The sequence below is a fragment of the Verruconis gallopava genome (genome assembly GCF_000836295.1).
Source record: "Verruconis gallopava strain CBS 43764 unplaced genomic scaffold supercont1.50, whole genome shotgun sequence".
Lineage (NCBI taxonomy): Eukaryota > Fungi > Ascomycota > Dothideomycetes > Venturiales > Sympoventuriaceae > Verruconis > Verruconis gallopava.
In genome coordinates this window covers 26,775-49,349 of record NW_015622186.1, presented here as the reverse complement: position 1 = coordinate 49,349, position 22,575 = coordinate 26,775, and the positions used below count along the sequence as shown (strand labels likewise).

At 49.9% G+C, this 22,575-nt stretch overlaps 9 protein-coding genes across 9 annotated transcripts in view; 3 read left to right on the top strand and 6 right to left on the bottom strand.

Annotated features, from left to right (window-relative positions):
* The window catches only part of PV09_08919 (uncharacterized protein), a gene marked incomplete at both ends in the record, with an annotated part of 1,053 nt that extends 711 nt beyond the window's left edge, over positions 1-342 (top strand). The window contains one exon of the mRNA XM_016362895.1: positions 94-342. Coding sequence (XP_016209244.1) covers positions 94-342 — 249 coding nt within the window. The remainder of the gene's footprint in view (positions 1-93) is intronic.
* Positions 343-367: 25 nt separating this feature from the next.
* Positions 368-2,797, bottom strand: PV09_08918 (uncharacterized protein). Its single transcript, XM_016362894.1, has 2 exons — positions 2,506-2,797; positions 368-2,406 (listed from the first exon to the last, which is right to left on the bottom strand). Exons 1-2 carry the CDS (start codon positions 2,717-2,719, stop codon positions 563-565), a joined length of 2,058 nt encoding a protein of 685 aa, XP_016209243.1. The 5' UTR covers positions 2,720-2,797; the 3' UTR covers positions 368-562.
* A 1,363-nt stretch (positions 2,798-4,160) lies between these two features.
* PV09_08917 (uncharacterized protein) lies at positions 4,161-4,539 on the top strand (the record flags this gene model as incomplete). The annotated part of the gene is made up of 2 exons (XM_016362893.1): positions 4,161-4,268; positions 4,324-4,539. The coding sequence occupies 2 exons, from the start codon at positions 4,161-4,163 to the stop codon at positions 4,537-4,539; spliced, it is 324 nt and encodes a 107-aa protein (XP_016209242.1).
* A 2,035-nt stretch (positions 4,540-6,574) lies between these two features.
* Positions 6,575-8,339, bottom strand: PV09_08916 (60S ribosomal protein L8-B). Its single transcript, XM_016362892.1, has 5 exons — positions 8,276-8,339; positions 7,880-7,954; positions 7,769-7,832; positions 7,605-7,713; positions 6,575-7,552 (listed from the first exon to the last, which is right to left on the bottom strand). Exons 1-5 carry the CDS (start codon positions 8,276-8,278, stop codon positions 7,015-7,017), a joined length of 789 nt encoding a protein of 262 aa, XP_016209241.1. The 5' UTR covers positions 8,279-8,339; the 3' UTR covers positions 6,575-7,014.
* A 948-nt stretch (positions 8,340-9,287) lies between these two features.
* PV09_08915 (uncharacterized protein) lies at positions 9,288-13,210 on the bottom strand. The gene is made up of 4 exons (XM_016362891.1): positions 12,281-13,210; positions 9,899-12,230; positions 9,601-9,849; positions 9,288-9,547 (listed from the first exon to the last, which is right to left on the bottom strand). Exons 1-4 carry the CDS (start codon positions 12,568-12,570, stop codon positions 9,332-9,334), a joined length of 3,087 nt encoding a protein of 1,028 aa, XP_016209240.1. The 5' UTR covers positions 12,571-13,210; the 3' UTR covers positions 9,288-9,331.
* A 337-nt stretch (positions 13,211-13,547) lies between these two features.
* PV09_08914 (uncharacterized protein) lies at positions 13,548-16,778 on the bottom strand. Its single transcript, XM_016362890.1, has 4 exons — positions 16,680-16,778; positions 15,825-16,623; positions 14,673-15,751; positions 13,548-14,614 (listed from the first exon to the last, which is right to left on the bottom strand). Exons 1-4 carry the CDS (start codon positions 16,680-16,682, stop codon positions 13,874-13,876), a joined length of 2,622 nt encoding a protein of 873 aa, XP_016209239.1. The 5' UTR covers positions 16,683-16,778; the 3' UTR covers positions 13,548-13,873.
* Positions 16,779-17,015: 237 nt separating this feature from the next.
* PV09_08913 (uncharacterized protein) lies at positions 17,016-19,931 on the bottom strand. The gene has a single exon (XM_016362889.1). The coding sequence runs from the start codon at positions 19,888-19,890 to the stop codon at positions 17,062-17,064; it is 2,829 nt and encodes a 942-aa protein (XP_016209238.1). The 5' UTR covers positions 19,891-19,931; the 3' UTR covers positions 17,016-17,061.
* Positions 19,932-20,061: 130 nt separating this feature from the next.
* PV09_08912 (uncharacterized protein) lies at positions 20,062-21,161 on the top strand. Its single transcript, XM_016362888.1, has 2 exons — positions 20,062-20,133; positions 20,378-21,161. The coding sequence occupies exon 2, from the start codon at positions 20,428-20,430 to the stop codon at positions 20,767-20,769; it is 342 nt and encodes a 113-aa protein (XP_016209237.1). The 5' UTR covers positions 20,062-20,133; positions 20,378-20,427; the 3' UTR covers positions 20,770-21,161.
* PV09_08911 (uncharacterized protein) lies at positions 20,991-22,484 on the bottom strand. Its single transcript, XM_016362887.1, has 2 exons — positions 22,279-22,484; positions 20,991-22,224 (listed from the first exon to the last, which is right to left on the bottom strand). Exon 2 carries the CDS (start codon positions 22,151-22,153, stop codon positions 21,278-21,280), a length of 876 nt encoding a protein of 291 aa, XP_016209236.1. The 5' UTR covers positions 22,154-22,224; positions 22,279-22,484; the 3' UTR covers positions 20,991-21,277.
* Between the last annotated feature and the right edge of the window lie 91 nt (positions 22,485-22,575).

Sequence of the window (22,575 nt, the reverse complement as noted above, 5' to 3'; positions counted from 1 at the left end):
CCCCCCCCCCCCCCCCCCCCCCCCCCCCCCCCCCCCCCTTCTCCTCCCTTCTCTTCTTCTTGACTCCGATCCGATCGCTGAACAAGCTCGTAGAAATGTCCTCACTCTTCATACCCTCTGTCGAACGGTACCCCGTTCGACATTGAGGACTTTGGCATCGCGCTCTCGGCGGGCATCACGTGTCCGAAGCATGGATGGAGCTTCGACCTGTTCTCCGGCCAGGCCGATCGGGGCACGTACAGGTTGAAACTGTGGGAAGTTCAGCTCAGAGATGTGGAGGGCGATGGCGCTGACGATGCGGCAAAGGAGGTCTGGGTGCGAAGAAGACAGAGGGTGGGCTGATTCGTATAGAAGCTAAAGCGAGGTATCGGTGCAGATTCATGATATTTCTATTGTTTGGGTATCAATATGAGCAAACGCCAATACTATGCTGTGCATGGATCCGCCAAAAGACCAAGACACCGTTAAAAAACAGTAGCTCAAGTCCTAATCCAGCACGCCAGGTTTTTGAGAGCCGCCGTGAGACTTGAGCCGCCCATCTTCGGGTGCTTCTCTATGCTATTCATCTCTTCTTTCCTTTTCTCTTACCCTTCCCAACACTGCTTCCCACCTCGATCTGGCCGTCAATGTCCTCGCCCTGCTCTTTCAACTCCTGCAGTTTGTTCGCCCCACTAATAAAGAAGCTAAGATCACGATTCTGTTCTTCAAGCTCCCGCTTCTCAGCTTCAAGCTTTTGCTTCTCGCTATCGTGCGCTTGAATCTTAGCATCCAGGACTTTTAGCCTCTCAAGAAGACCTTCATTCACAGTTTTTTCTTCTTTCCAATCCTTAGCAAGTTTCTTAGCTAGTTGATCCATCTTCTCGGCCTTCTTGGTTGCGCGCTCGAGATCTCGTTCGAGAGACTTGATGCTGCTCTGGGCCTCACTGTATTGCGATTGAAGTTGCTGAAATGCATTCATCATGTCATCCAGCGCAGCAGTGGCTTTGTCTGCTGCGGCTGCAGCTTTGCTAGCTTTCTCTAAGGCCCGTTCAAGCTGATCCTCAAAGTAGGAGCGTTGATTCTCAAGCTGACTTTGCAGTAGATAGGCATATTCGTTTCCCATGGCTTCCATTTTCTCGCGGGGGACCATATCAGCGCCTAAAGCGCTCATGCCACCATCGATACGCTTGCCGTACGCTTCAGGAAGATCTACCATTTTTCCATCCGCTTTGTTTTGGATAAGTCTATGCACGTATCCATCACCCACGTAGTCCCATACATGCTGTGTAGCTATGTCCATAGCATATGCATGACCCGTCTCTTCAAAGTGGGCGAAAGCATGTGCAGAGTCATAGCGACCACATCCGACATTGCCGCATATAAGACAAATCCAGAGGTTCTGATCCGATTTACAGACACTGCAGACGTTCTCTGTTTCAGGCGAGGTTGTTGGAGTTCGGAGAGTGCCAGGCAGGGAGCCGTTCTGAGTATATCGGCATACAGGACAGCCAGAACCTCGCCATTTGGATAGACAATCACAGTGGAAAACATGCTGGCAAAGGATGGTCATTAAGCCTGTGGTCTCGTCCATACGCTCCAGGCATACAGGACATGTCGGAAGCTCGACGAGATTTGGTGGTGGGGGTGCGAGGGGACGTGTCGTTAGTGCCGCGGCAAGACTGTTGTCGGTTGTTGTGGAGACTGCCGATGTCTTCATAGACGGTTGCGTTTTGGGTATAAAAGGATCGTCAGTCATATTCGGAAAGCTAGATGGCTGTTCTGCCTGGTCTCCAGACTGGAAGGTAATGGATTGTACGAAGACTATGTGCGCGTATTCGGGCTCCATGCTGCTAAAGGCCCTGCCGTTGTACTCTTTAAGCCATTGCCTCGCTTTCTTGGGATCGCGGAATTTGATCAGCACCATGTAGCGATTGACTTTACTTGTCCGCACGAGCCGGAAATGGCTGACATCCTCGTGTGCCTGTTCGCCAGCCCAGCCTAGCAGATCAGACGGCATCATATAGGATGGTACGGCAAGAATGCAGACTGTGGAGCACTGATCCTGAGTGAACTCGCCCGACGCATAATTTTCCGCGATCTTAGAGGAATATGTATCGTCGTATAAGCCAGGCGTCTCTTCCTCGTCACGATACAGATGCACAACCCCATAACCAATATCCGTGTTCTTTGGATCCGCGGGAATAAATCGTGCTCGCGTTGCTAACCCACCGCCAGAGGACCGACTAGAAGAGCCGCCAGAAGAGCTGTTCTGGGTCATAGACTTTCCTCTCGGCCTGCTCGAGCCTCCGGGAGCAGACAAACTCCGATCCATGTCTATGCTTTCGATCGATATAGGTCCGTACCGCCAATCAGTGTGAATCCTTGATTCTATCGTTTTATAGCTGGTAGAGAGCAATGGAAAGACGGCTATTAAATTCACGTTAGACCCAGCCACTGTAACATCTCAACTCTTGAACTGCTTCGGAAGTGCAATCACTCTTACGCCTCCTGTTTGTGTTCGCATACCTGACGTTGAAAAGTGATCGATACCACCGTGCGCATCCGTATGAGCTCTTCTATGGCCCGGGCGATTGTTCGAAGCAGTTTTTAGCGGCGTCACGCCGTGCGCAGGCAGATCCGCCTCAAAGACGTCTGTCCCAGGTGAAGGAATGTATGCGTTGGGTTCATTCGACGGGCGATCTAGCTCAAATACAATGTGATAGTAATATGAACGAGGCATAGCTGCGTTCTTGGTTCATCTTGGGCAGTTCTGAGAGTTAGGAAACCAGGCTTATGAAAAGATTGGAATGTTGAAGTCAGAAACGAATCGCAGGTTCAAGGTGGCGTCATGCTCCCGATGTGGCGCACGCGTTCGAATATTCTTCCATGAAACTTCCGTGCACTTCCAGCAACCTGATCACGAGCATGAAGATCAAAGTTCGGTTCGAGAACTTTAGTAGCAGAGATGTAGGTTGTCGCCGTGCTAAAAGCTTTACAATCTCTCTCTATATGGCTTCGAATCACGCTGAAACACCTCCAAGCGGTTCCACCCATAGGACACCAAGTTTATCTCACCCTCATACGAGGCTGGAAAATGGTTTCTGCTTAGCCTGAATTGACGAGCTGGACGATGTCCAGCTTTGTATCCTTCACAGTCCTGTCATCGCTAGACAGTCGCGAACGCATCTTACAACAGAGCACGTACTGAATACGGTCCAGCGGCGTCTAAGTTCTGGAGGATCCCGAGCAACGCGTTGACGATCCTCTTACACACTACACGGTATTCGTTCGAACTCACAAAATGACAAAGGCTGCCCAGTTTACCAATTTATACGAGTGTTACACCACCCATTTTTTTTCTACATTAAATCTTATTTCTTTTTCTTCAATATGCCACAACTTCTAGCTACTTTCGAAGCATCTACCTAAGCAGGTGCTGTGCGTGATATGCTCCATCCGTATGTGTGTTGCTGGTATATCGGTATTTTCTTTCCAAATCTGCAGCTCACCCATGTTGTCTTCAGAAAATATTTCTTACCATTTTTACGATAAACTAAAGACGTAGCCGTCAAGGTTGTTGTGGATGGCGACCTCTATCTGCCGTGCATGGCGCTGCCATATGCTTTTGATTAGGAGACGTGATACAACAACGGCCATGCTCTGATAATCTCTAGGTGACCATGGACCACTCCATTATCTCAGAAATTAAGATTTCTTTTTGTGACAAACTATAAGCGATCGCGACACAGAACAGCATAATCGCGTCGATATGCTGCAACAACATCAGAGGCCACATGATCACAAACTCGAAGCACGCTCAAAGACGCGAAACCCTTGGAACTCAAGACCGATTTGGCCCTTGCGATGGTCATATTTGTGCTGTCCAACAAATCCGTGCTGATTTTTGGCAAAGACTGGGAGTAATCTATTAGATCGCAAACATGCTTGCGTGTCTTGCACTGTCCGCAATATGTCTTACATGGTTTCCTCGTTTTGGTCTACCACCTGAAAAGCAAAGGCTACAGAAGTCATATGACGAGAGTAGTTGCGGATTAGAGAAAGACATAGGTTCTGGGTCTTCGTTCGCCCGCATGCTCGCTGCTAACGGCTTGCCTAGGAAAGCTCACAGAGGCTCCGTTGACGTTCTTTACTCTCGAGCTCGTCACTTTACAACGTGAAACATGGCTGCATTCAGGAAAATCGAATTCTTAAAGGCAGACGGATTCAATTTGAGGGAATTTTATAATGCTGCGGGCGACAAAGAACTATGTATCATCATGAGCAATTGGGTTTGTTGGACAGTCCTTTGATGCTACTAGGCAATTCTGACACTGGTCACTGCAGTTTACAGGAACCAAGGAGCCCTCCTCGCCGATTTTGCGGAAAGATTTCAAGCAGCCGGCTATGCGGTCCTTCTCTAGGACAATCGCAATTGGGGCGAAAGCGATGGAGTACCAAGGCTCGAGTGTGACCTTACTGCACAAACGTGCGACTAACTTGCAGCTTTCACCTTCGCGGCGTCTTTTCCCCGAGGTTGATGCTAGCAACGTTGCATACTGAGGCAGCAGTCTTTCGGGTCGTAATGCAATCTGCGCCGGAGCCGTCGACAAACACGTCCGCGCTATCAACTCACAGGTTCCATTGTCTCTGGCGAGCTGGCTAGCATGGAGCTCGGTCCAAGGAAAGCTTCACTCGCTCTGATGGATCGCGCGAAACTTGCTAAAGTAGGTTCCTCATCATGTCGTTGAGACTAAATGCTGGCACATATGGTCGATGATGCAGACGAATGGAACGCACAGTGGTTGGCCAGAGCGAATTCGTGCAGCATTCCGCGTCACGAAGATTCGTATGTCAAGCTATGCGCGAAGTCTCCTAGCACCCCTATCTCCCTAGCTAGAGCTCGCCGTGTTCTTTGGGAGCGTACCGCATCCTCAGCTGCAAAGCGATCACAGACTGGCAAAGTCGAAGGCTTTTCTTGCGAGACTCCCACAGAAGCTGGCGGCGTTTTCCTCCCGCGCACACATATAGGGTCCATAGCCAGCACATAGCGAGACGAAGACAACAAAGGTTGCTGGTATGTCTCTGGGGTTTTGCAGGTCCAGAAAGCGTGTATTTTAGAAGAATTGATGCTTGGACGTGACCAGGAAGATTCCCATCGCCTCCTCTGATTGATGGCCGAACTATCCTGCCCTTCAGCTGGACGGAACCCACGCGCTGCAGTATTGCGAGGCTTTTGTCAGACGGACGATGACCAAACATCGTCATGACGTTCAAGACGTGTTCGTTAGCATGGCCTCTAGCAACCAGGCTCGGAGGTAACTCTGCCTAATACTTGGCATCAAGTACAGACAACAGCGATAAACTTATCTAGATATGCCCGCCTCTGCTTGTGGTCTAGTCAAATCAGCTCAAACGATCGAGTAGATATCGAGACATGGCCGCCTCGGATCCGCGTGCTTCATCACGGTCCATACAGCCTTAGACGGCCCAAGCAGAAATGCTTGTGTTTTTGGGGTAATTTTGTCTGGCTAACAACGAAGCTCAAGGTCCTCGCACGAAGATCTACGAGCTTGGTTGGTATTTTTAATGTAAAACTAGGGCTGTGTCTCCTATCAATGTTTTCCCTCTGCGCGCCTGCCAATTGGAGCGTTCTGTGACGACAAGTCGCAAATGCGAGAGCCATGAATGGCACTTGGGACAGTCACATTGTCTTCACGATTAACTTAGGCCGTCTATTCCTACAAGCACGTCTTTTATCGTCCTCCATTCCATCTGCTTGTGCTTTCAGGCTGTTCTGGGACTTCGTTACAAGCCATGGCGTTTCGTTGATTACATGGTTGTGGATTGTCTCTGTCAGCAACGACTTAAGCTAGGCGGGCATCAACGTCGCTCTTGTTGGTCTCTCGTAACAATTTGCGGCCCTCGTTGTCTTTGCAGTCCTCTTGATTGACTTTGCAGTACGCAGCCGTCCTGTCTAAATGGTATTGAAGATCTCTCGGCAATATAAACATTGCTGTGTTGGACCGTCCGCTGCGGTCGATATATTACTCCACATTTGTGTCCATAATATCTACGAGCTCAACGAGCGCTACTTAGCGAACAGCGAGGCTCTGCGAGGTGATAAACTTGCTCCTCAGCCTTAGAATATGTGTGGCGTACTTCCAACTATGCAGACGAACTTAAAATTGATGGTTATTGCTGAATGACAGCAGAATTCAGTCGTGAGGAAGACGCAGTCTTCCAGTCGAGTTATTGAGCGACCAGTCTGGCTTGCGAAAAAAAAAATAATTGCCTCCAGATCCAACCTTTGATGTCAAATACGCAGCAGACTATTGGAGGAGTTGGCTGAAGAATTGAAAACGTCTGGTGCTCAATCTCGGGAAACAAGAAAGGAGAAAGAAAGGCAAAAGAAAAAGAAAAAGAAACCCAATTTGCTTTCTATGCAGAACTCTAACGTGGTAATGGATTCATCGTGGTTTCTAGCTGCTACCATGGTGTAAGTGGGGACACCACAGAAAACGAGGAAAGACTTGTCTACTTATGCTTCATGACGAACCGCTCGAACCAAAACTGAGCAGGAAGAGAATCAAAATCTTGCTAATTCACTCGAGAGCATCAAGCAGAACACAGAAGACGAGCGGCGTATATTCGGATACTCAGTCTGAACCCCGTTCTTGGGCTGGATCAATTTTGATGATCCTTATCCGTGAAGGAGAGAGGATCAAGACTGATTTGTACTAAGTCAGAGTCGTGATTCGCGTAGCATATCACGATTTTTTGTTCCTCATTGTATCAATTGAATCAACGTAATGCAGGTTTGTGCATTAGTGGTCTAAATTGCGTGACGATCAACGTAGGGAAATTGAGAAGCAAGAGCCGAGACACACAAGTGGTAACTCATATTGTCATTTCATGCCGCTTATGGCGAAGCGACAAAAAAAATCCATGCCCTTGACCATACGCCGGCTAATTTTGTGGACACGCCCTGTACCATGATGCATTCCTTCCACCTCTGCGCAAAGAGACCCCCGCCGCTTAGATCTTAATAGCGGACTCAAGAGCCTTCCTCTTCTTCTCCTGTCGGGCATTGGCCTTGGCGCCCATGATACCACCACCCCAGTGTCTTCTGCTCTCCTCATACTTCTCAGTGTAGCCATCCTTGATGGCAGACACGAGCTTAGAGAACTCGGCCTTGTCCTCTGACCTGACCTCAGTCAAAGCAAGAACGGCGGCAGTCTTCTTGTGGACGACAGTGCCGAGACGAGATTTGCCCTTAATGATGGCGTATGGAACACCCATCTTGCGGCAAAGAGCAGGAAGGAAGACAACGAGTTCGATGGGATCAACGTCGTTTGGAATAAGAACGAGAGAGGCCTTCTTGTTCTCGATCAGACCGACGACGTGGTTGAGACCGTACTTGACTGTGTATGGCTTCTTGCTGACATCTTCACGCTTCTTTCCTTCCTTGATTGCAGTTGCCTCCTTCGTCAAACGCTCCTTTTTCTCGGCCTTCGTCTCTGGTCGGTACTTGTTGAGGAGTTTGAAAACTTGGGCAGCCTGGTTGCGGTCGAGACTGATAGAGCAGTTAGACAACATTCAAATAAAAAAATGATGCCAACCCATACACGTTCTGGAACTGAGCAAGCGCCGGGGGGACCTTGAGGCGCATGCTAAGGATCTTCTTCTGGCGCTGAAGGCGAACATATTCAGGCCACTTGACGAAACGGCTCAAGTCTAAGTCTGTCAGTAAATTTGAGTCCACAAGAGGAATGATTGCGATTATGCATACTGCGCTTGGGCTGAATGTCCTGGCCGATGCCAAAGTTGCGTGGCCGCTTCTCAAGGAGAGGGTTCTGCAATCCATTAGTACATCATTTCGTAACTCTTGGTAATGTCTTACCTTGGGGGCCTTCTTGCTGGATGAACTCTTAGCCGCCAGAGGCGCCGCGGCGACCTTGCGTCCACTCTTTGGTGCCTATACACAAGCATATGTTACCACAATATTCTCATTCCCATTGGCGGTCATGGAGGAAGGGGGATTCCAAGCAGAATTGGTCGCTCCCTCTTCGCTCTAATTACAGGAACCACAATCATGTGCCCTGTAACAAAGCCAACAATCTCTTCTCATGCCTCAGTGACGTTGTGACGACAGTTGACCCCAGCACGATATCGTGCTGAAACCCAACACCAGTGACAGCGCAAACGAGGCAATTTGATGCAGCGCATAGTATGCGAAGATATTATCAAGGAAGCGAGCAATCCTACTTTCAGGATGCTATCGAAGAGATGCTCATACCATTGTGTCGAATTTAGGCGGTTCGCTCAGGTTTGTCGTCGCTGGTAAAAAAGTTTTGGCCGTGTGGAATTCAAAGATGAGATGTGTGCGGAGCGCCAAGGCCACCAGTACTAAAATGCTTAGCGCGATTGCGTGTGATCACGTGACTAACATGTATTCTTCTCAGGCGCCCTGATTCAAGAAATGTTTCCAGCACGAAGGACTCCGACTTTCCTTGCAGCGTCAAGCCAAGGCAGATTGCAGTCGCAAATCAAGCAAAAAATTCCGACCATCATTTAGAGGCCAATTCTACCTAGTACAAGTATTCAACATGAGAAAATAAAATCCGTAGCGTAGCCGACCTACATTGCCGCTAGAAGCAACTGTGCAAGTCAAGACGACCTACTAAAATCGTGAAAGGAATAAAGTGGCTAAGGAACATCTTATACCCAAAATGCTTATTCCGACTTGATTACAGTTTAAAAAGGTTGCAGATGACAATCAAAGTCGCGGACCGAACAATTTAGCTCAAGCCACGTCCATCTGCGCGGTAGACAGGGAGATGTGTCCAGAGTGACGTTGATATCGCAGAAAATTTAAAGCTCACATTGGGAATGGCAAGCGTGTTTCTGTCGGACCCAAGACTGACAGCGTAGTACGAACGAGTACGGTTCCTGCCTGCGCATGATCCAAAATTCTAGCAGGTATGAGTATCAATGCTGTAAAGTTTGAGATTCGCAGTGTTTTTGTGCTACGGATATTCCTCTGGCTTGATTGGGGTCAGTCTCGGTATGCATTTTACCATTCGAAACCAGCTTGAAAAGCCGCGATATACGGAGAGCTCCGAGCAACACAATGGCTACAGTCACCAGATGTGCAATCATGATATGGGTACGGTCCTTGTTTGCATCTATTCGTTATTTCATGAGACATACATTTTCACTAGAGTAGTTTGAAATAAACATTTGGACTCATACTTTCTTTCCCTTGTCTCTCAAATACGTGCGACAAAAAAAAAAAAAAAAAAAAAAAAAAAAACAAGGCGATATTCGCGGCTTAGGAGGCCAGAATCGACGTCTAGAGATAAAACATGGACTCTGCGAGGTCTTGGTGGACCCCCCGGCTCCACGAAGCACCAGTACTAGAGAAACTTGACACGCTGCTCAAGTCGTCGTTCATATCCTGGTAAAGAAACGCTCGAAAGCGCTCAGCCGCCTTGTCTGCACAGTACGCGGGTGGACAAAGTGAAACGGCTTTCGTGGCGCGGTAGAATCCGTAGCACATAGTGTGGATCTATTAACATTAGAATCTGCTATGAAAGAGACAAAAAATAAATTGAAACTCACTGATCGTTCGAGGTCAGCAGCTTTCATGCCAGTCTCATTTTTGATCACGATGTAGTGACAAGGCTTTGCCGTGCCCTGCAGCGCCTTGTGTGGCTGTAGATACAAATCAAAGGCGTTTTCCCCAAAACCAGTGATATGACGATCAACTACCAAACCAGGAGCTGGATTGTGAGATCCTCTATCGTTGCGTACATCTGAATCTTCAACCTTGGTAGGGTAGAAACGCGTGTGGTGGCGTTTGCTGCATACCTACGCAATTTTAGTCAGAAAATACCATTATATCTTGTGGGATGCTCACAATGATGGAAACCTTCGGGTGCTTTCCAGCACCATATATTTGATCAAACGCTTGCTGCATAAGCCTGAACTCAACCTGCAGCACCTGCTGATACTGTCCTTCAGAGACACCGTCACGGAAGACTATGACGTCGGCTGGGCGTTGACCTCCGTTATGCTTCTGCCATGACTCGATAGCAGCAATCAAAAGACTTGGCAAGACTTCGATCATCTCCTTACGTGAGGTCTGGGTGCAGCCATCAGCGAACCACGCAGACAGAGCTGGATCTTTTGCCCATGCAATAGCGGCGATGCTAGGCGCCGATTTTTTGCTCATAGGAGACGGATGAGTGACGTCAAGGCCAATGACCATGGTTTTTTTGGTGATTATCGGCATTTCGTTTGCATCGAGAGACCAAGGTTGGCCACCAGACTTAATCGAAAACTTTAGCGCAAGATTCGCAACCAGCATAAGATCACCGCGTCCAATCTTGGCAAGATTGGATTCTTGAACAAGAAGAGTGTTGATCCCGTGCTTGTAGTCGCCCAGAAATTTGACAATGGCATAGAGAATGGCATTTTTCTCCGGAATCGAGACCAGAATCCAACGAATACCTTTATCCTGCTTCGCGGCTACAAACTTGGCATCCAGCGACTGCATAATGTATGTGAAGCTGTCACGATCGATATTGTCAAAAGATACTGGATTAGTAGGGGCGATGTAATTCGACACGGTAACACCATACTTTTGCAACTCCTTGGTGATTGTTTGTAGTGTGTCCTCGAATTTGATTGTATTGACTCCATGATTCCTGAGGCGTATTTGGAGCCCAGTGAAGCCCCCATTTAATGCCGAAGATTTAAAGAACTGCTGGCCTGCCAAGTTCCAACTACCGTCTCGTGGGTTTATGGCTTTCCGGAACTTGATGGAAGCTGGCTGAAGGATTCGGCCAGGGACCGTGAGCATGTTGACGTTTATCTTTATTCCAGCATTTCCGATTGTGCTCGATTGCAGGTTACCAGCAATTTGCATTGTCTGAAGGCCAGACGACTCTATAGATTTGGCATTCGCATTAGGTGGGCGAGCAGCGAAGCCTATCATGGTCTTTGTTTGGTTGGCGGAGAGAATTCCTTTCGCAGGCTGTCCTGCTATGACAAAGCAGAGCTCCGGCGGAATAAGCATCGGATCTTTCTCTGTACCGCAATTAATGACCGGAAGATCTGGGCGTCTAAGTTGTATGCCATGCTTCCGAGCAAAATACTCTGCAACGCTCACGTTAACAGTATTTCCGTCCTCCGTGTATTCAAATCGAGTGCTTTGACAATTTTGAGCGTATGGATTTCTCACAAACCCCGCAACTGTACGTACACGGATCACTTGTCGCTCAATGCCCTTCTCGTCCTTCTCTTTGATATAACGGGTAGCAACCTTGAGACGCTTGATGAAGTGCGCACAGAGCCTCGCATGATGTTCATTGCTGAAGCGGCGACCCCCCATAAACTTGACCATCAACTCGTCCAAGGGAATGGGCTCGTAGAAAGTGCCTGTAGCCACGTTCACGTTGACTAGTACACGCTTTGGACCGAGTCGTACAGACGAATAGTAGCCACGAATCGCAACCAAGCCCTCCCCAAGTACCCAGCTCTCATAATTTTGATGATTTGGGATTCCGAGAACTGGGTGATCCCCTAGAGGATAAAACTTATTGTTGGGTTGAGCAGCAACACGTTGGTGAACTCCTGCAGCATGGTTAAAAATGATGTTCATCGCCTGGACTACATCACCTTTCGCGGCATATGCGCCGGTCGCCGAACCTGAAACGTACTTGAAAAGATCGTTCAAGTCGTAGGAAGTTGTATATTCCACTTTGATTCTCCTGGTTTTTCGTACTCGGGCGGCCGCAATGTGCGCTGCCTCGTCGGGTTTTTCGGCTGGATACGGAGCCTCCAAGCGTTCGTAGATGATGACTTTGAACTCTCCGCGTTCTTTTTGGGGCAGTTTAAGTTTTGCGGTTGTGAAAACATTGGCGGCCAGGTCGCTGTAGTGAACAACTTTGGAGAAGGGCGCTTGCTTGAGCAAAAGCTCAATGTAGCGCCGCTTTTTTGTTCGGCTCAGTCCATCCTCCTTATCAAAAGCAATCGAGTAGCGAAAAACGATGGCGCGCTCCTTGAGTAGACGAACATCGAAAAAGTTTGTGCGTAAGATCACAGGACGACCTGCAGTACCAAAGCCAACTCGCCTGGGAAGGCCATCATAGATCGACAACTTGCCTAACTTGCTGGCAGTGTCGGTGATGAGATCATTCTCAAATTCAGTGATGGAATCATCAGGCACTGGGACCTCCTCTCCCATCCTAGTCGGAATGTTAGTGAAGTAAATCCATGTGTGGGGCCCAGAGCGGACCTGTATATGGCTGGATATATACGGGGAGGCATTTGCATGAGGGCCGATCCATAATCTCCACGGCCTCCTCCTCTCCCTCCTCGATAGCCACCACGATCCTGAGCGCCTCCACGGCCACCACGAAAGCCACCACGATCGCCTCGACCCCAGTCTACCGAGCCTCTTCGCGCATCACCACCACGCTCGAAGTGGCCCCCTCCGCGTGGACCGCCCCTATCTGAGCCGCGACCTCTGTCCGAGACACGGCCTCTGTCTGAACCACGGCCCCTGCCACGACCCCGTTCACTCATTGCAAACGCTTCCTACAAGAAATTCCAAATCGATGACGCGAAGAAGATCAAGGCACCGGCCAAGAATAGTTGGTGAAAGTACCACGCGATCTTTGGTGCCGATGTAAAAAAAGACCAACAGGAAAATGCAATGTCGCTCCAAGAGTATGGGATGTTGAGTGCCGACTGCTCTTTCGCGAACGCGCTGCTGGAATCCAGTCCAAGTATTGCGCAGCGGCTTCTAGCCTGAGGGGTTTCCGATCTTATCAATTGAGTACCAGCAAGCACCTCGACGGCTGCTGCACAGACCTCGTCATCTGAGTTTGGATAGAAATTTATAGGCGAGGGGACATGAAAGAGTCTTGAACTTGAAACTTGGCTGTCGAGTTCTTTCTTCGCGATTCATGTAATGCTCTTAGACCATTTAAACACGCGTTTCTACCAAGCGTGCCCTTGCTCACAATGGCTTTTGTCGTGAAGCTGATAGCAGAGACCTGTCGTCTAGAACTAAGATCAGTGCGAAAGGCGGGGGAAAGGAGTCGATTCAAACTGATGTGCAGACCAATGTAATTGGCTGCAAACAGTACGAGTTGCCGTATCAGCGCTCCACGCGACGAGACCAATGATCTTGAGCTTGGGCGAGAGATTCGCCTCACACGAGCCACAGGTTGAATCGCTGTGCACATCTCTCCTCGCAAAATTTCGATTGCTGCCACTTCGCCTGGTCTAGTTGTGGGCGGTGAGCGATGACTAGCTCTAGTGGTGGCAGAAGCGCAACTTAGGCACTGCTGCAGTCAATCGGGTGTTGCGGACGGACACGCTAATGTCGGCCGTGCAGCACACTGCTGGTCAATTGTCTTGGCCTGGTCTCCGCTGATCTTCGCTGTTCTTCGCTGCTTAAATCGAGACCTACCAAGATGCTTTCGCAGTTCAGTAGCCTTGCTCCTCTCTCACTTGACTTCAGATAAGCGCATCGTGACTTTGGTAGACATCTTTCTGGCGTGTGCAGGCTGTTGATTCAAGTGGTTCTCCACGTCCTTCATCTCGCTATCTGTCTCTGCAAGTCTATTTGCTACGACGACCTCCATTCATAGTAAAATCAACCGTGGACATTCCGAGATCTGATTGCCTTGTCGCCAATGGGCACCCATGAAAGGGAAATGCCGAACCAGTCGCTGGTGGTGTCAACCACTGGATGAGAGCAGAGATGACGTGGCGAGGTCGTGGCCGCACTTATGAGGAACGCACACCTAGGGATGACCTACAATCGTCCTGCAGCTCGTGAGAGAGTCGTATCCGGACGGAATCGCATTCAGCCTCGCTCTCATACGCCGCCCAGAGCAGCACACCATGCCAAGTACCATGTTCGACTCGCTCCACCATCCAGCCAGGCACAGTCAAAGTCCTTTCTTACAAAGAACTCAAAGGCCGTCTTCGGGTGTGCGAGCGCCAAGTTCGCGTACAATATGCCTCTCCACCCGCCGCCAACCTGATCTGCTCTGCCATCAGAAAAATATGTCGCCCACTCTTCCTTCACGAAATTTGCGGTCCGGACCAAGGAGGAAGGTGGCGCCAGAGGGATCATGTGTATTCCCTGTATGTACTCCGAGTTCATTCCAAAGTACGTCGCATGATCGACTTTGTTCTCGAAGGTGATGCCGGTGACTTTGTTGGGAAGAATCTGCCGAGGCTGCGTTGTGTTGCTGCTCTCCAAGAGAAAGTATGTCTGAAAAACACGAGCCTGGATAGCCAGCATGAGGTTGCCTCTGGCCTCTAGGTTGGCATCGCCGCACGTCTTACCCCACATTTTGAGTGCATATGAAGCAAAAGCGTCTTCGGATGTGCTCTCTTCGTCCTTTCCATCCCCAGATTCGAAGAGTCCTTTCGCCCAGCTGTGGCCGTGGTACCAATCAAAGGAGCGGAAGAATGGAAATTCGCTGTCATTGACCGGATTCGCAAAGTCGCGGACGAGCATGTCGACCCATGCTTTGTTCTTGCCTTGCCCAAGCCATTCTGGATCAAGATGGCCAATAACGGCCGCCGCGTAGACGTAGTAACCATAATGCTATATTGTTTCTTAGTGCTCTTGAACGCAAAGAGAAATAAAACAGACCAGTACGTACGAAGTGGTGGTCGTTGTAGTACCCATTCCCAAAATCCGCACCAGCGTTATTCATCCCACACTTCGACACTACTCCCTTCCAGCTCTTCTCGTACACTAGGGGAGTGCGTTGCCGATTCTCTACGAAGATCGCAAAGGCCTGCTTCAGCTTATCCAGAACCCTCTTGGCTAAATTTTGCTCGCCTGCCATTTCGTGCAAGGCGATGGCCATCATCGCAAATTTTCCTAGCCCTTTACCACTGAAGTACATGCTGTCAAGATTGCATTGACCAACAACATCCTGATCTATCTCTGACCTGCCAGCTTCGACTACCGCAGCGGCCGCTAGAGGACTCAAGTGGATTGGCAACTCCTTGGTCGGCAACCAGGGGCTGAAGCCCATATCAACTGGAAGTTGTTCTTTCATCTGCCAAACATCTGACAAAACAGCCGTTGCCATGCCTTTTGTCGTTGTCCTAAGTCGCATTGGTGTAACATGAGTTGCAGTAGTTCGTGTGAAACTGCTGACATGATGATCCAACGCGTACATAAGAAGTGGTTTCGGTAGCCCTCCTTTGCTCCAAGCCAAGGTGTAAGTTCCTTGGTTGCCATGGCTTCTGGCCGAAATTGTACAGGAACTAGCGAAGGATCCGGCACTCCTGTCGTAGTAATCCTCGGAGTTCCCTGGAGGCAGCTTGGCGACTTGGACGATGCCTTGAAATCCTGACGGTCCTTCAATAGTCGTGTTATTTATCCATTTGAACAGTGGTACCGCAGAGCCATTGCCAGCTGGCAGTGACACGTACAACAACCACGTTTTCCCATCTTCAAGAATAATCCTCTGCTTAGCCGTAGATCCGTTATCTAATATGCCGGCCGGCTGCAAGTCGCGGAAAAAAACAGATGATTCGATGAGTGGAGTACAACCTCTGTACAGTGCTGTAACGAAGCCCATGCCCTGTACAAGTGGCAGAGTCATTACCAGCGCATTATCGGCGCTTGAACTGAGATTCGCCTTTGCGGAGAAAGCACGCGGCGAATCGATTGTTAAGCTACTGTCCTCTCCCACTTCTTTCGCAGACAAAATGACTGACTGGATTCCTACACGGACATCCGAACGTTAGCTAAGCGAATAGTAAAGAGATACCATAGCGTGCTTCTGACTTGGACATACCAACAGGGTTGATGTAGTACTGGCTTCCGCCGTTTGCTTTTGCCGGCCCAAAAGCAAGCTGCTCCGGGTCAACATGATTCACTGCAATGCCCCAGCTCCTCGCATTGCCCTGTCCCTTTGACCAGCTCAGCGAGTACGGATGTGTCCAAATCGAGCAATTTTGCCCACCGAGTAGCCAATTATTGTAGAATGCATTAGTTTGCAAAGGTTCCTTTTTGCTTCCATAGCTCCAGATGAGGTCTGAAGGCACCGGGTGCCCATCACAGGCTGGAATAGGAATGGGCCCACTGTTCAATGGTTCGAATATGTCAGTTGATGCCTCGAAAGAGTGTTTCTGCGTGGCATCGTGGTACGCATCGCCAGGGGAGACTTGGGGTGCCAGATGCGACGATGATTCATTGGTATGCTCTTGATTCGCACCATAGGATTGCACTTGGGGGCCTGGCCTCATAGTCTGCGCATAGTAAGGTTGCGGCGACTGACCACTGGTTGGCGGAGCTGTAGGAGGGATATGCTGCTGGACTTCACATGTTGGTTTTGTAGCCATGTTAACGTAAGGTGCAGGCGCTTGGTGTGGGAGATAGTTTGGTGCTTGACTTGATGTGGCCTGGGAAGCCTGTGAAGGATAAGCGTGGTCATATCCATACACATTGGATGGCGCTGGTGCGAAATATGGTTTGTTCGAACTGTGATAATGGTGCCCGGGATACTGTGGGCTATTGCCATGCTTTTGCTCCTCGTACTGACGATACCGGTCCTTCGCGGCGTCAAACGCTTCTTTTGCCAATTTGCGGAGCGACTGATTGATTCAGATTACCAAAAACGCACGAATTTGACATTTTACGGGTGTCTCACCATTGTCTTATACACCGGACAGTTCGTGACAGAAATCCGTTACGCCTACTGAGGGATTTCGTGGGGTCTTAGACTCGACTTTGCATTCTCGGGAATTACTTCCACATGCGCACGGGTTGACCGTGTATATACAGAAATGCGGGCGGAGGGTTTGAGCAATAAGTCAAGAAGATGGAGATGCAAGACGCATTCACAAAGGTTATCAAATCTAAAGCGGCATTTGTACCCTTTGCACCACGGTCACTACGACATTGGAAACCCCGCACAGACCTCTCCCATACTACATCTGCAAAGTCTGATTGTAAAGTGGACGTGAACAAGAACACTAGATCTCCATCTCGGAAAGGAGGCCGTGCCTGAAATGCTTAGATTCAATAATACTCTAGATCAGGGGCTTTTCCATCGGCCTGATGACCGCTCCCGGCTTGATCAATACCCGAGGTTTGATATTCTCTCGGAAGGTCACCGTTGTATTCCACTTTTCTCCCACAGGCATACGAATGCTGCGTTCATACTCCTGCTTGCTTCCGTAGACATGCGGCAGCTCGCTGGCAAGATACTGTGCATTTGCTTTGTTCCGCTTCTCGTTAATGACCACGCCCTTGAGCTTAGCATCCCGACGCTTGCTGCGTTCGATGCCCTCGATCTTTTTGAGCTGGTTCGCGTGTGGTGGCCGTTTTTGTTGCTGCTTCTCGCGCTTGGAGAGACCGGCGCCGACCCAAGAGCCCCAACCGGGTAACGTGGTGTCAACGACTTTCGGAGCATCCTCTTCAATATCGGCGTTCTTCTCATCTTCGAAGGCGTCCTCAACATCATCACCGGCGAAGGCACGACGTAGAATCTCCGTTTGGTCCATGGATGCGTTTCCGTCCTCTGCTTCTGCTGAGTTCGTTTCGTTGTCGGAGTCATTGTACGTGACTGTAATCCAGCCATCGGAATCAGGCTGGGAGTGTTTCTCTCTTGGTAGCAGCTCGATTCCGGTGTCTCCACGATCCGCTCTAGACTTTCCCCCTCTTGCTGAAGGCTTTGCTTCAGAAGTTGGACGTGTTTCTTCCGTACCTTTGCTCGATTGCGCCGTTAACGCATGACTCACAGTTCCATTAGCCTCAGCGATGGGTTTGTCCGTCACAATTTCGACTTCGTCCTCACCCTCCGATTCCTTCTCCTCGAACTCTCCTCGAATCTCTCTTTTCGCCCCTGAGGCTTTACTTTGTGCATGACCATTCGGTGCGAAGATCTTGCGGCCAATATTTGCTTCCTCTTCCTCACTATCTGTGGCCTCGGCATCCCCGTTGAGTTCCTTCTTTATCTGTCTCAGTGCCTCTAAATTCTCCTTCTTTCTCCTCGCCTCCGCATCGCGCATGAACTTTAATCCATACAGCTTACTTGCTTTCTCATCCACATGCTCGTCCTCTTCAGCCCTTTGCATTTGTCGCTGCAGTCGTCTAAATTCCGCTGCATCATCGTCACCATCCACCGCGTCTTCATCGTCTTCACTACTAGAAAACAGGTCGTCGCCACTCGCATCTTCATCTCGAACTTCCCTGCCCTCAATTCGTCGCCTCAACTCGTCGCTCTTGCGTGCCATCTCGACGACGCCAGATATCGCCTCGTCATCCCATATAGTCCGCCCACTCTTCTTCATCTGCTTTGCCCATTTGCTGTCTTTGTGTTTGAGGCGCATACGCTCCTCTGCCCTCCTCCGTTCTGCCATTTCCCTCTCTTCCTCGTCCAACTCGATACCTCCACCCTCCGCAAATGCGTCTCTATCAATTGCGGCGAGCCTTTCTTTCTCCTTGCGCTTGATTCTCCGGAATGCTTTGCTCTTGATTTTCTTGATGCGTTTGGCGCGAACTTCTTCACGGAACAACAGCTCCCTCGCCTTCCTAAGCTCAGCACGACGTGCTTGTACCTCCTCAAGCGGCAGTTTGTTCACGCCTAGCTCCTCGAATTCTCGCAACTTTTCCTCTTCCTCATCTTTTTTCCCACTGCTCAGCCCACTCTCGACCATGATGCTCTGAATTGTGGCTTCCAAGTCGTTAAATGGCTTCTGGGATGGTTGCGTGACTGCCAACGAAAACTTTGACGACTTTCCTTCATTGGCATCCATCAACGGGAAGGACAAGTGTTCTGCCTGTCGCTGGTGTTTCACAGTATCGACCCAGCGCTCGAGAGTCTCCTTAGCCTTCTCGTTCGCCGCGATACGGTCTAGACGATCCCTTTGTCTCTTCGGAAGACTGGGTTCAAGCTTCAGACTCTTTTTGGAAGATGAGGACGCTTTAGGAAGCACACCCAGCTCTTTGCTCACTTGCTTAACTGAAGGATCAGATGTTGTGGCCAGGAAATCGTTGATGTCGAACTTCTCAGAAGCAACAAGACCAGCAGTAGAGGGCGTACGAGACTCGTGAGCGTCGATTTCACGGGCTTTCTTTGTCGTTTTGGCCGTGGGATGTAGGCTGGACACAAGATTTTGAAGACGAGCAGCTTTGTCTGCTTGATCCTCATCCTCTGCATCGGACATGCTGTAGTCCGAAGGCGCAGTGTCGTCATAGCCCTCGCCCGAATTGTGTTCAGCTTCATCATTGCTTTCGGAGCCAGACTCCTCATCTCCACTCGGCTCATAGTTATCCAGCATAGTTGCCAGATCAACAGCGTCTGAGCCCAAACTTTCGTCGTCGGACTCTTTCTCAGCCTCTTCTTCTTCTTCTTCTTCTTCCAGATTCATCTCATTGGTTTCTTCATCCCTTTTCAAATGTGGCTTCCTTTTTGATGCCTTATTCACTGCGCCAGAGCCCCCTCGAAACGTCCAACCTTCAAATTTCTCCTCGTCACTCTCCCCAAACGCCTCTTCGCTGTCGATATCACTATCGTCGTCTTCGTCCACAATGCCAACCTTCCACCTATGACCTTCTTCATCGCTCTCTTCGCTTGCACTCGATTCACCGGATCTAGCTCTCCTCTTTGCAGATGGCTCTTCGGCTAAATTGCCCTCATCATCATCGTCGTTACCAGACATGCGACGTCTCTTAATTCGTGGACCATCGTCTTCGACATGTCCCAGCCGGTTGCGGCGTATCTTGGGTTTCTCGGGATCCTCAGCCTCAGCGATAGCAAATGCATTGAGCGACCGTTTGGCGAATTTGCTCCTCTTTTTCCTAGGAGCTTTAGCTGCAGGTGCCGACAGTGAGCTTCTCGCGATCCTGGCCGGCATATTTCAGTTTATTTAATTTGTTGATGCCGAGTCGTTTTGATTCTTCCAACTGCATTTTACACCGAAAAAAAAAAGATGGAGAATTTAGTGCCAAGATTTCACATTCCGCTCCGTCGCCGAATGAGGAACCGCGTCGTTCTCGTCCTCGAGAACAGAAATCATCTCCGCCAACTCCATCCTTTCTTCCAAGCCCACTCAAGGGTACACTTCTGTCGAATTATGACGAAGAGATAGCGGTTACACGTAAGTTAATGGCGTTGCATTCTCTTATTCTTCCGTACTTCCCATGCCCATGCCTTCGCTATGCTAATGACTTTGATCTCATCGCATTTCCCAATCTCCTGCCCGTACGATGGCCTATACCTTGCTATTCGATGGCTATTCAACTTCTCCGAATGCTTGCCGATCAGGTTTTCCATATATCACTCATTGCGCAAACAATTATGATGTCGACCTTGCATTGGGACTAACGCTATTCTATCTACAGCAGGAAAGATTTAAAGGCGTCATCACATCACAGTTCCACCACCAGCAGACATGCTAGGCCCTTTCCATGCCTCCGAACCCCTCCTTGCCCGAGCTGCCCGTAAACTTGCCCTTACAACTAAGCAGACGAACAAGGGCTATTACAAGGGCACTCGCTCCGGCAACGTTGGCCATTTCTCGTACAACCCCAAGCGGTATTACATCTACGAGATCGACTGGAATAAGGTCCGCACTTTTGTGAAGCCGAAGAACCTGGCCGACAGCGAGCTCCACCCTTTCGTGGCAGTGAGGGTAAGGGCACCCGCTGCAGGAAATGGAAAGAAGAAGTTGAGTGGGAAAGATTTTCTGAGCATGGTTAAGGAGCTCGGCACAGAGATCGAAGGGAGGCCTTAAAAGCATCAAAACAATTGTTCGACGACGGTGGATAAAGCAATTCTGCGAAATCGGCTTGAAGCTCCGCTTGCTCGTTCTGGTGAAAATGATAAGTTTCGTCAATAGACGATGGTTAGATCTTCGGCGGCGAAGTCAACGGCTTTACTGCCTGGAAATGGGCCGACGGTGAAAAGACAAAGAGCGTATACCCTTTTTGACAATAACGTACAGGAAGGATTGGCTTCAAAGTTATGGATCAACATGTATTATACGTGAGCAAGCCAAAAGGCATTTGCACGCACCTTCGAGACATCAAATACGTCTTTGTACAGTAGAATACCAAAGAACAGCGACTTTTGTTGGATGGGGTATCTAATGTCTAAGCCGGCGAAAATTTTACACTTGCGACGCTGTTTGCTTTTGCAGAAGAGTTCCTTGATGCTTTCTTCCTACACAGAGAGCAATCCGAGCTAAGTATTCGGAATATGCGTTCTGAAAATCACGTGTGGCGACCTTTGCAAGTCGGACTCTATTTTCTCAGGTGTGAATAATCTCTCATCGGTACATTCACATTCGTCGCCGTTCCCTTGGCACCCGCTCGTCTCTTGCGCGGCTTTGCCGTCTTTGTAACGGTCTGGACTTGGACTTGAACCGGCGCTGTCGTTGGCTTCAGACCGGCCTGGACCAGCTTTTCCCTGAGGGTAGAATCCAACTCGGGTATACGGATCGCCTCCCACTGCTTGCGCAGATCCGGTGGTACGGTCTTGCACAGGGACGGATCGTTCGCCCACACAACGCGGGGTTGGGACTCGCGGGTTGGAGGCTTGCCCGCGGCCGCAGATGACGCATCGTTCGTGGAGGCCATGGGGCGTGGTTTCGAAGGCCCCGATCGTGCAAGCAGGATCTCACCCCGCCCGGCCATGGCTTCCAGCTCTGGCACACAGTCTGGCCAGCCATCCCGCACGTCCTCGATCTTGACGCCAACCATGTTTGGCCGCTGTTGGAGATACCTCTTCAGCTCTTCCCGGTTCCGCACGGGAAGGAGAGGCTTGTATTTGAAGAGCCCCTTCGCTGAGTCGTAATCAATCTTTGGGTGCTTACCAGACTTCATGGCCCGCTCCAGCTTGGCGATATCCTGCTCGCTAGCTCTATGCAAAGACATGTACCGTAGCAATTCGTCGAAGGTCTTCGGCTGCTGAGTTTGCTTCAGGTGCTCAATGGCGATCTGCATCTGGCTCAAGGTTTCCGTAGGCTTGTACTCCTGCTCACGGGAAAGTTCGACCGCTGTTTTGCGCGCAGGGAGTGAGGATGCAAGGCCCTCCCTTTTACGCTTCTGTATGCCAGAGTTGGAAGCATTTGAGGGTGCTGGAGACGGCACACTGGTGCCCGGTAGTGAGGATGGCATGATGGCAACGATTCTGAAAAGAGGAAAGGCGATACAAACAAGCGATAGCCTGAGAGGGATGTTTATGTGCACTCGTCGTACTTGTCAGAGGCGCTATGTAAAAAAAGAAGAATCGATATAGTTACAGAAAGCACAGCAAAGGACACGAGCAAAGCCGCAATCAAGCGCTCTAGCTCGCGTGCAGATTAACTGACGAAGAGTCCACTCGCTGTCGCTGTTTTCGCCGTCGTCGTCGATGCAGTTGTCGCCGTCGCCGTCGTCGCCGCCGCCCGGAAGTGAAGAGAAAGATGATCAGCAGCTGGTTGCTGAGAGGTGAGGCCGCAGTTGACGTCTGCGCGCCAAGACTGGCGCTGGTGCTTTGGGGCTTTTGCGCTCGTCCCCCGACGCAAAGAAGACGCGCTGGTGCGTGCTGGCGGCTTTCA